Raw genomic sequence first — 12,657 nt, forward strand, 5'->3', positions numbered from 1 at the left:
ATATATATATATATATATATATATATATATATATATATATATATATAAAATGCAGGTTCCCCAAGAAACTCAATTTAAAACGAAGTTCCCATTAACACAAGGAGAAAGATTGTGTGGTTGATATAGGAAGGAGAGAAAACTTCTGTGTCCATATAAACAGTAGCAGGGGGGCACCTGGGTGGCTCAGTCGTTGAGCGTCTGCCTTCGGCTCAGGTCATGATCCCGGGGTCCTGGGATCGAGCCCCGCATTGGGCTCCCCGCTCAGCGGGAAGCCTGCTTCTCCCTCTCCCTCTGCCTGCCACTCTGCCTACTTGTGCTGTGTCTCTATCTCTCTGTCAAATAAATAAATAAAATCTTTAAAAAAAAAAAAAACAGTAGCAGGGATCTGCATAGTAGAGATGACCCTTATAATTTTCACTAATGTTAAGTCATCACAAAGGGCCTTGAGCTTTTTCCCCTTCCGGCTAGTGTGTCACCTATTCAACCCCATATTCCCCCTTAGTCTGTGCAGATCAGCTCAAAGCCAGGGGCATAAAATCAAGCAGAGTTCTCCTATCAAGTAGCTGAGCCAAATCGCAGAAAGATCTTATAACTTGAGGTGCGGGCTGAGTGACTGACGATAACGCTGCCATTATGCTTCCTTCCCCATAGCTCGAGACCTTCTACGTGGGGAAGGTGATACACGGCCACCGCGGCACTTGGGGCGCCTGTAGCCACCCAAACTCCGCCCATTCAGATGGGGGAGCCCTGGCACACGGAAAGCACTGTTGGAGGATCTGGGAACAGAACACTAAAGGAAGAGACAAACTGTGTCTGAAATGGACGAAATCAGATCTGCTGACAATGCCACGGAACCTTGTACTGAAACTTTTACATTTAGTAAACGCTTGCGTAAAATTACTCCTAATAAAGACTTATTTCTCCGGAGTTCTGAAAAGCCATTTACACCAGTGGTAAATGGAAAGCATTTCTATCGTGTATTTTTTTTTAATTTAAACTGGTGCTTCAAAACAAATGACAAATATAGGCAATTCAAACTCTGTTAAGGGGTTGGCAACTTCAACCTTACACCGTACTTTCACGTTAGAGAGTTAAAGAAAAAAAGAACAAAGAATAGAAAAAGAGGGGCGCCTGGGTGGCTCAGTCGTTAAGCGTCTGCCTTCGGCTCAGGTCATGGTTCCAGGGTCCTGGGATCGAGTCCCATATCGGGCTCCTCGCTCTGCGGGAGGCCTGCTTCTCCCTCTCCCTCTCCCCCTGCTTGTGTTCCCTCTCTCGCTGTGTCTATCTCTGTCAAATGAATAAATAAAATCTTAAAAAAAAAAAGAATAGAAAAAGAAATAGCTCAAATAATTTCAGTAAAAGGTCATCAAATATTTTTCATGTCATATCTATATAGAATGTACTCTACATAGATCATGAAGTCCATATCATATATAATTTTTTTACATTTATTGTATATTCAGACCAAAATCTAGCACCCACATTTCTAAAATTCCAAATTTTCGTACTGTTGAACCTAAAGGACTGGAGGTTTTCATCTTCTTATACTTCTACATTAGTGAGTTCTTTTAGTTTGATCAGAGATCTCAAACTCTTTTTCACAAAAGAAAACAGCATACATATTATTAATATATTGCTAAAGCATATTACAAAAGAGACCCACAAAAATGCCCCTGAAAGGAAAGAAGAGAGGGAGAGAAGGGAGGGTGGGTAGGAGGAAATCAGATTTTCTTGATTTCTGGTAGATATTTTCCTTTCCAAGGATAACTTCAAATAATGTGAAACACACCTCAATGAATCTAGAAAAATTCCTTTATAAAAACAATTTACCTGGTGGGTGCCTGGGTGGCTCAGTCAGTTGAGCATCCAACTCTTGGTTTTGGCTCAGGTCATGATCTCGGGGTCCTGGGATCGAGCCTCACATCGTCAGGCTCCACGCTCAGCAGGGAGTCTACTTGAGATTCTCTCTCACCCTCTCCCTCTGCCCCTCCCCCAGCATGCACACGTGCTCTCTCACTCTCTAATATAAATAAATCTTTAAAAAAACAATAATAATTTACCTGTACAGTTTTCTCTAGTCTGCTTTTTTCTTTCATAAGTAAATCATATTCTCGGTTGCAATTTTGAATTATATTGTCTCTTTCCTCCAAATCATGTTCAAATTTTCTGCATTCTTCTTTCCACTTCAGCTGGGAAGTCTGGAATGCCTTCTCGATCTCATTAGCCTTTCCTTGAAGTTCTGCATTCTGAGCTATTAAAAATATAAAAGAATAATAGGTATACTTACAACCACAAATTAAACCCCTAGGAGTTCAAACACCAAGGCATTGGAGTTGACTCCATCTACAACATGATCTTAGAACAAAACATTTAACCACTTCACACCAGTCAACTTGAAAAACTCACTGTTCCAGAACAATCTATTCTCTAATTTCTCAATCTCTTCTTCCTCTCCAGACAAAGGTGATTTTGCCATAAAATGGCAGGACATATTCCTAGAGGCATGCCCAAGTTTAGGTGCACCTCTAGCACCAACTGCAATTCTACTACGTTTCTCCTATTCAAGAAAATAAATCAAATGCTGTGGGGTTTTTTAAACTGTGATCTATAGGGCTACTTTTTAAAAACACTTGATAGATTACAAATTCTGATTATTTGACAATTGGCAACAAATTAGTTGTAACACACTTACATGTGAGGCTGCCACAAAACTGAGGTTGGAAGCCACTGTTCCAGCCCTTAGAACCCTAGCTATTGACTCCACCAAGGTTAGGCTCAGCTCCCCTCTCATCCTAGTATTACCTCGACAGTAACTAACACCTCTCAACTCACTGCGGCTGCTGCTCTATTTCAGCATCTAGAAAAGAAGCAATGAAACCTTTATAGGTCTGGCTCCATCACCCACCACCTGATTAAACCTCTCTGACTCTCTAACCCTTAAAGGGAATAAAATGCCTCCTAGTGAGGCTGCTGTGAAGATAAAATGAAGAGATACATACAAACGCACCTGTTAAACAAACCAAATAGAAAAAAAAAAAAGCCACAGTTAGTAGTATTATTTTTAAATTATATTTGTGTTCATTAAAACCACAATGAGATACCACCTCACACCAGTCAGAATGGCTAAAATTAACAAGTCAGGAAATTACAGATGTTGGCAAGAGAAAGGGGAAGCCTCTTACACTGTTGGTGGGAATGCAGGCTGGTGCAGCCACTCTGCAAAACAGTATGGAGGCTCCTCAAAAAGTTGAAAATAGAGCTACCATACAACCCAGCAATTGCACTCCTAGGTATTTATCCAAAGGATACAAACATAGTGATTCAAAGAGGCACCTGCACCCCAACGTTTATAGCAGCAATGTCCACAATAGCCAAACTATGGAAAGAGCCAAGATGTCCATCAATAGACGAATGGATAAAGACAATGTGGTATATATATGCGTGTGTGTGTGTGTGTGCACGCCCGAGCGTGCACAATGGAATATTACTCAGCCATCAAAAGGAATGAAATATTGCCATTTGCAACCTAGAGAGTATTACGCTAAGTGAAGTAAGTCAGTCAGAGAAACAAATATCACATGATTTCACTCATAGGTGGAATTTAAGAAACAAAACAGAGGAACATAGGGGAAGGGAGGGAAAAATAAAAAAAGACGAAATCAGAGAGGGAGACAAACAATAAAAGACTCTTAACTATAGAAAACAAACTGAGGTTTAGTGGAGGGGTGGGGGTGGGGGGATGGGTTAACTGCGTGACGGGCATTAAGGAGAGCACTTGTGATGAACACTGGGTGTTATATGCAACTGATGAATCACTAAACTCCTCCTCTGAAACTAAAATAAACAAACAAACAATGTTTGTGTTTCAAATGGATCATATGTTCAAAAGGCTCAAAATTGAAAGGTATAAAAGGCACAAAAAATCTCCCCCTAATCCAGTTACTCTCTCTACATGACATTATTCCATGGTCTAGCATCCCAGATTGCAGGCAAGAAATTTAAGGCCATTTGATTCCTGTTCCTTTTCATGTGGCCTATTTTCCTTTTTGTGTGCTTTGTGTCTTTTCTCTTTGAAAAGCTTTAGGATCTTCACTTTGTCTCTATTTTTCTGAAGTTGCATAATGCTTTGCCCTCAGGTGGGTCTATTTCTTGTCTTGGTGGTGAATATTCAATGGGCCCTTTCAATCTGGCAACTCATAACCTTTAGTTCTGAGATGACTTCTTAAATAATTTCATTGCTGATTTATCCCTCCCTGTTTTTTCTCTTATCTCTTCTTTCAATATTACCTATTATTCAAAATGACCCTCAAATTTTCTTGCCTTTTCTCTCCTGCTTTTCCACCTCTGCCTTTTTTACTCTAATTGCTAGGAGATTTCTTCCATCTTCATCTCCCAATGACATTTTTCATTCCTGAGTTCATATTTCTAATTTCTAAGAGCATCCCCTTTTTTTATAGCATCTGGTTCTTGTATCATGGATAAAATATACTCTCTTTCAGCTCTGAAGATATTAATGCTACTTGTTTGTTAAATCTTCTTTTCCCTGCAGTTTCTAATTCTTCCAAATTATTTTTTTTCTCTCCATTTTAGAGGCTCTCCCCAAGCATCTGGTAACTCTTGATTGTCTTCTCTCAATTAAGGTAACTGTAAAGGTGACACACTCATATACCCACCCATATACCCACCACCTAGATTCTGAACTTGAGGATATAGGGCTTGATAACTGTGGTCCTTCACTGGAGGAGAATCTGGTGGGCCATTTATTAGGAGACTCCCAACATCAGTATCATTAGGTTTTTCCTTTTGGTTTGGTCAGATGATCTATAGAAGAGTCTTCTAAGCTCCCACATAGAGAACAGAAATCTGGGTGCTAGCTTTTGGAGAAACCAATTGAAAAAGGAGGCTGGAAGAAATACTTTCTCAATATTCAGCATTGAGTATGCTATCTTCCTGGTTTTGCTAGTCTGGAGACCCTGTATTTTATCATCTCCAGAGATTAAGCCACCCAACTCCCAGTTCCCACTAGAAAGTGAGAGAAATCCCAGAGTACACTGCTCTTGGGAAGAAGATCTAAAAATGCAATTGCCTCTAAAGCAAAAAGCTTTCATTTAACCCTCCTTATTTTACCTACTACTGCTATTCCAATTCCTAATTCCAGAGTATCTGGTGCTTCCAGTTCACAAACTTTTGACAATCTAACAAGTTGTCTGCCAACTGTTTATTTAAAAGAGATTTAACAGGTTTTTTCCCAAAGTAGTTGTACCATTTACTCTCCCACTTACAAAATATAAGAGTTCCAGTTGCTCTACATCCTTACCAACATTTGGTATTGACAGTCTTTCCAATTAGCACCACCTAATACGTATGTAATAAACAGTCATTGTGGTTTTAATTTGCATTTCTCCGAAGACAAGTAAGGTTAAGCATTTTTCATCTCATTAATGGCTATTCTATCTTCCTCTATAAAGTGTCTGTTGAAATCATTTGCCTTTGGGAAAATAACTTCCCATCTTCCCTGGACTTCAACCTCATTATTAAATCAAAGTCACTAACTTGTATATCTAGTGCCTTTCAATTCTTATATTCATAAGTTCCAGATAGTGTTGTGGTTATTAAATGCCAGACGTAATCAAAAATACTTCTGACCAGTGGCAATAACCCAAGACAGCTGGCGACAACTTGGGCCTAGAACCTTTACAGTAACTGCAAGTTAACACTTGCTTAGTCCCATGTGGTTAACAAAGAACTTTCATTTTTTTCACTTCATCCTTAAAACAACCTACGCTCAAATGTCACTAAGTAAGTGGTAAAACCAGGCTCTAAATCTAAATCTTCTGAATTCAGGTTCAACGTTCTCTTAATTAAAACCTGCTGCATACACGAATGTTCATAACAACACTGGGGCGCCTGGCTGGCTTGTCAGTAAAGCATGCAATTCTTGATCTCAGGGCTGTTAATTTGAGCCCTACATTGGGTATAGAGATTACTTAAAAATAAAAGCTTAAAAAAAAGGTATGTTCATAGCAACATTACCCAAGTGCCCATTAACAGGAAATTGATAAATAAATGTGGTATGTCATACAATGTAATACTAAGCATCAATACAAAGTTCATACAACAATATGGATGAACTCACACAATGTCGAAGGAAAGACGCCAGACATAAAAGAGTACATTTTATATGATTCCATTTAATATGAAGTACAAAAAAGAGGCACAATTTATCCTTGCTATTAAAAATCAGAATAAATAGGATGCCTGGGTGGCTCAGTCGTTAAGCATCGGCCTTCAGCTCAGGTTATGATCCCAGGGTCCTGGGATTGAGTCCTGAATCAGGCTCCCTGCTCAGTGAGGAGCCTGCTTCTTTCTCCCTCTCCAACTCCCCCTGCTTGTGGTCCCTCTCTAGCTGTCTCTCTCTGCAAATAAATAAATAAAATCTTAAAAAAAAAAAAATCAGAATAAATAAATAAATAAATCCATGTGGAAGGACTTCTGGTAATTTTCCATTCCATGATCTGGGTGCTTCTTATTATATACTTACATTAGGCACATTTCTTTACATATGTTATACTTTTTTAAGATTTTATTTATTTGACAGAGAGAGATCACAAGCAGGAGGAGCAGCAGGCAGAAGGAGAAGCAGGCTCCCCACCGAGCAGAGAGCCCAATGCGGGACTCGATTCCAGGACCCTGGGATCATGACCTGAGCCGAAGGCAGACGCTTAACCGACTGAGCCATCCAGGCGCTCACCTACATTGTACTCAAATAAAAATATTTTTAAGTGCTCATATGCTACATAACAGACAGCTTTTGAGAATTAAATCCACTACATTTTACTTTTCTAGGCACCACCCTCTAATCCCGTGGTTCCCAAACCTAGCCAATCAACAAAATCACCTGCAGTCCTTCTTGAACATATACTCTCTCAAGCTAGAAATTCTAATTCAGAAAACATGTGACCAGGGGCCTGTGAATGTTTTTTTTTTTTAATCTCTATGTGATTCTGCTGATTGATTATTCATGGAACAACTGCTCTACAAAGTGATTAACAGAATTTTGAACCCCTTTTTCACATGCACAACATACAAAAAATTAATGTAAAGTAGCTGAATGTTCACATGAGTGCTAGAAGACTTTATACACACCCAGTAAGGGTGTGTCCATCAAAGGCCTACCCCTAACACCATATGGTGAACATACGCAAAGTGAGCGATGCTACACAATAAGATTAAAACCCTAAACACGGGAAAAAATAGAATAGTCTTACCACAGAGTTTTTCTTGGATCCTATGTGCCTCAGCTAATCTTTCTTCAGCAGCCCGTCTCCCGAGACCAACTTCCTTTCTAGCAACGGCCAGGTCATATTCCAGACTTTGTCGCAATGCCTCTCCTTTTTCAACCTCAGATCGCAGCTTGGCAATCTGGCTCTCGTAGCTTGCCAGCTAAAACAGATTTCGAGATCATGAACCAATATTAAAATATGGCACCAAGATTATGAGATCGTGCACCCAAACATTTAAATGTCTTAGAGAAATGTTTCTATAATATTGATAAGACAAGAATTTATGAATTTATATTTTTCTAAAAGACTGGAAAAGAAGCACTAGCCTTACCAAATGACACTCATTAGTTTTCTAATTTTAGAGAATCCACTAGAGAAAAAAAACAAAAAATGCTTATATAATCCTATAAAAATAAAGAGAAATTGCAACTTTTTTTTTTTTTAAAGGTAGGCTCTATGCCCAATGTGGGGCTTGAACTCATGACCCAAGATCAAGAGTCGCATGCTCTACTGACTGAGCCTGCCAGGAGTCCTTAAAAATTGCAAGTTTTAATCAGAAACAGTCATGGCTAAGAAGTGAAAAATGACACATAGTAAGTACTTTAAAATTCATTCTCTCCTCTCCACTTCCTATTCCTTAAATGAAGTCAAGAAGCAAACTGCATCAAAGCATAGTTCAGTAAATATTGTCTGCATTATTTCTCTTGATTATGACATTACTGATGGAGCACAAAGTAATAAAAGTGCCAATTTTGCAGGGATTTTAATGAACTAATATCTAATTTATCTAATATCGAGACAACTAGATATTTAATAACTAGATCTAATTTATCTAATAACTTTTCATGAGTAGTGCGACAGAAGATAAGTCAGAGAATCAGAACTAAATGACTTATAAAGTCCATTCCCACTCCAAAATTCTATGATCTAATCAGTAATCCATTAAGTAATAGTAAATACTTCCTATGTGTCAGGTACAGTGAAAGATATAAAAACAAACATTATAGAGTCCCAGATCGCAAGTAATGAAATGTTATAGAAAGGCATATGGGACAAGTTTTATAAAAGAGGTAAAAATGTTACAATAGTTCAAAGAAAAGCAAAATCATGTATTGCTGGTGGTCAAGAAAGAGATGGTGGATGAGACAGAATGCTAGAAAGGCATCACGTAGGAAAGCACTGAGCTACTATACCAGACTAGAAAAAGATGGTCCCATTATCAGATAAGAAAAGATGAAAGAATTTCCGAAGGGCAACATCAGAAATTACCATAAGTAGCTGTTAATATGTAGAGTGCAGCAGAATTACACACTTTTCCATGTATAAAGGATAAAAAATAGTAATTTTTATTTTTAAAAAATTTTAGCAAAGTCAACGTCTTCAAAATATTTATGCCTACAAAATAAGAATTTACAAATATCTTTTAATAGTAAAGAAAAAATTATAGAATCTTAATTACGTATTCAAGATAACTTATTTTGGGGGCGCCAGGGTGGCTCAGTCGGTTAAGCGTCTGCCTTCGGCTTGGCTCATGATCCCAGAGCCCTGGGATCAAACCCCGCATCGGGCTCTCTGCTCAGCGGAGAGCCTGCTTCTCCCTCTGCCTGCCACTCTGCCTATCTGTGCTCTCTCTCTATCTCTCTGTCAAATAAATAAATAAAATCTTAAAAAAAGATAACTTACTTTGTTTCAGAATCACTCTATCCCTCCCTGCCCACTGTCTCCCCCCTCATAAGACTAACTTTGTTAACATCTGGGCATTCCCAGTCGTGCCAGGCATTCACCTGTTTGCCCCCAGACCCCTCCCTATTCTTCTACAGCTATGCTCTGTATTGTCGGAACTACATTTCCCAGGTTCCCTTGACAACTGGCCTCTCCCGTTTGACCACGATGAGGCACTTGTGATATACTTAGAAGGGCAGAAGTAGTGAACCCAGGGTAGTTCTCCCGCTCCAGATCTACTTCCAGCAGCTCCCCTGTCTTCTCTGTTGTTTCAAATTCTCCTGGATAGTCCCTCCTGTCAATCACTGAAGACCCCTTTGCAGGTAGAAATGGGATACTTTTGCAGTGATCCATGGCATACAGTGGGATCACAATTACTTAAATTATCATGAGCAGTTTATAATAAAATGCCAGTTGAGGACAAGCCTTGGGGAGATGAGGTAGCAACTGCACTTAACCATTAGGGCAGCATTGTTTATTTCAAGACCTGTAGGGTAGAAAGGCTAAATGTGACTATGTTAGAGAACTTATAAAGACAAAATGATAGGGGCGCCTGGGTGGCTCAGTCATTAAGTGTCTGCCTTCGGCTCAGGTCATGATCCCAGGGTCCTGGGATCGAGCCCGGCATCGGGCTCCCTGCTTCAGCGGGAAGCCTGCTTCTCCCACTCCCCCTGCTTGTGTTCCCTCTCTCGCTGTCTCTCTCTCTGTGTCAAATAAATAAATAAAATCTTAAAAAAAAAAAATGACAGGGGCGCCCGAGTGGCTCAGTCAGTTAAACATCTGCCTTTGGCTCAAGTCATGATCCCGGGACATCCCCGGATCGAGCCCCACATCGGGCTCCCTGCTCAGCGGGAAGTCTGCTTCTCACCCTACCCTCTCTCTCTCAAATAAATAAATAAAACCTTAAAAACAAAATGATAAATCTCAGAGCTTTAGAATCTCAGTTCAAAACAGTCAGAAAGCCAGAGTTTCTATGCTACTTTAAAAGAATCTCTTATTTCTTATAGCTCCACAGCTGAAAAGGCTAAAGACCAGACAGAAAATCTAGTTATGGGGACTGCAGAATTACCTTACAAGTTGAATGAAGAATCTCACCAAGTTTCTAATGTTAAGATAGTACGTATCAGTTGGGCATTAAGTAGGAAGGTAGGAAATGGGATGAGGGCTTTTGGAATTAGACAAAAACCTGAAAATTATAAACTTTCAAATCCCCTCTAAACATCCCTTACCAACAAAAGCAGCTTCTCCTCCCTGTCTGAGATAATTAGCCTTCCCTGGCTTAAAGACTTAACTAATGAGCACGCCTGAGACAGTTGCCTTGCAAGAAGATTTGCAAGCTCACGTCCACCACTCTTTGTCACCATGGCTAAATTCAGATCTGAGTATGCCGTAGGAGGGGAAATGCATAGTCTGCTCTAGGAGAAAATAGCTTATGCAGCAAAAGAAATGCAAGATCTTGCTAATCTTATATTAGCAGAAACCTGCAGAACATACATAGGATTGGTTTGGATTTAATAAGCTAGTTCTAACAGTTTGCTAAGATGGGTGGCTGTAAGTTGAATTCAACACCAATCACTTAATAAAGTCAAAATGCCAGTACTTTCCTGACATAATATGGAGACTTAGGAGATGGGTGTGGTTTAATGTGAGCAAACCAAAAACCTCCCCTTTCCCTAACTACATCCTCTTCAAGATGCAGAGGAACTAAAATGATACAAACGTAGTTACCTGAAAGGGCACCTGCTCCCCAGTGTTTATAGCAGCAATGTCCACAATAGCCAAACTATGGAAAGAGCCCAGATGTCCACTGATAGATGAATGGATAAAGAAGATGTCATGTATATATATACAATGGAATATTACTCAGCAATGAGAAAAAATGAAATCTTACCATTTGCAACAACATGGATGGAACTAGAGGGTACTATGTTAAGTGAAATAAGTCAAGCAGAGAAAGACAATTATCATATGATTGAAATCACATGTGGAATTTAAGAAACAAAACAGAGGATCATAGGGGAAGGGAGAGAAAATAAAATAAGATGAAATCAGAGAGGGAGACAAACCATAAGAGACTCTTAACTATAGGAAACAAACTGAGGGTTGCTGGAGGGGAAGTGGGTGGGGAGACGGAGTAACTGGGTGATGGGCATTAAGAAGGGTGCATGATGTAATGAGCATCGGGTGTTATATGCAACTGATGAATTACTGAACTCTACCTCTGAAAGTAACAATACATTATGTGTTAATTAATTGAATTTAAATTAAAAAAATAAAGTTGAAAGCTCAAAAAAAACAGAGTGCAAAGGATATTCCTTTCCTAATTAAAATGTTACAAAATACACTGGAGTGGACAGCACAAGCATCCTTAGAAGGCTCTGGTAGCTAATCTCCATATACCAGAGATTATAGTAGATGATGCAGATAATGGTGGATACATCACGATTGAGAGGGACTCCCCAATTTCAATTAAAATAATGGAATTCCAGCATGATGAAGTCCAAGTGGTAGGAATTAACCATGAGAAACAAGGTGAGAACGGTTACTACCATGGACAGCAGGATTATAGTAGTAATCCTAGCCTTCTGACCCCAGGTATTTGTGGTGGCATCTAATTGATTATGTTGTACATAGGAATTAAAGACACGGGCAGCCTTCTAAAGCAGCTCTGTCCAATAGATGTATAACACAAGTTTCGTGTAATTTTAAATTTTCTAGTGGCAACATTTTAAAAAGTAAGAAATACATGAAATTAATTTTAATGTCTTTTATTTAACCTAATATATCCAAGATTATCATTATGTCAACATGTAATCATATGAAAAATTATTAGTGAAATGTTTTGCATTTTTGTACCAAGTTTTTGAAATCCAGCATTTTACATTTACAATACATCTTAATTCAGACCAGTCACATTTCAAGTGCTCAAGACACATGTAGCTAATGCCTACCATATTCAAAAAGCAGTTCTAAAGCATTATTTGATCTAAATTAACAAACAATAAGAAAAACAAAAGATCTAAATCTGATGAGCAAAATCCTAACTTGAGCCTCTGAAATATAAAGTCCTACCTTTCTATCATTGTAACCTTAGGACCATCTCTAAGACTAAGAACTGCAGCTGCCCTTTGCATATCTGTTATATGTATATATTAGTGGGGGTATTTTTGGCTCCTCCCCTCTGGCGTCATATGAAGAATGTTGGTAATAATAAATTTTCAATTAAATTCATGAGGTACCAAATTATAAAGACCTGATAGGACATGTATCATCTGTGAGATGGATGCAAGGATAAGTAAGCCTTTGTGTCCCCCATTTTGGCAAGGGTGGGAGCACCTTTGTATAGAGGATATTTGAGTTGCAACTTGCAATGTTACGCAGAAACAAGATATTACTGTATAGGAGTGACATATGAGCACAGGGGTGATAGATAATAAGATGTGGACTGCCAATCATTTGCCCATTGATCTCAGGTCCATTCCCCAACACCCTTCATCTGCTCTACTCTATTATACAATTCCCATGTTCCACCGCCAAATGGCTCGACTTCTAGCAATGTATCTGGCAATAGCTGCATCTCTTTCAAGATCCAACCCCGCTTCTTTTCCTCCAACATCTCAACACTGAACAGCCCTTACCATGGCTCTACCTC

At 39.1% G+C, this 12,657-nt stretch overlaps 1 protein-coding gene across 1 annotated transcript in view; it reads right to left on the bottom strand.

Annotated features, from left to right (window-relative positions):
• The window catches only part of CCDC171 (coiled-coil domain containing 171), a 304,487-nt gene that overhangs the window by 262,767 nt on the left and 29,063 nt on the right, over nucleotides 1–12,657 (bottom strand). The window contains exons 5-6 of the mRNA XM_034987955.1: nucleotides 7,269–7,443; nucleotides 2,061–2,251 (exon numbers count right to left, since the gene is read on the bottom strand). Of these exons, the coding sequence (XP_034843846.1) occupies nucleotides 2,061–2,251; nucleotides 7,269–7,443 (366 nt within the window). The remainder of the gene's footprint in view (nucleotides 1–2,060; nucleotides 2,252–7,268; nucleotides 7,444–12,657) is intronic.

The sequence above is a fragment of the Mirounga leonina genome, unplaced genomic scaffold, assembly GCF_011800145.1.
Source record: "Mirounga leonina isolate KUSES-001 unplaced genomic scaffold, KU_Mleo_1.0 Mir_447, whole genome shotgun sequence".
Taxonomy (NCBI): Eukaryota; Metazoa; Chordata; class Mammalia; order Carnivora; family Phocidae; genus Mirounga; species Mirounga leonina.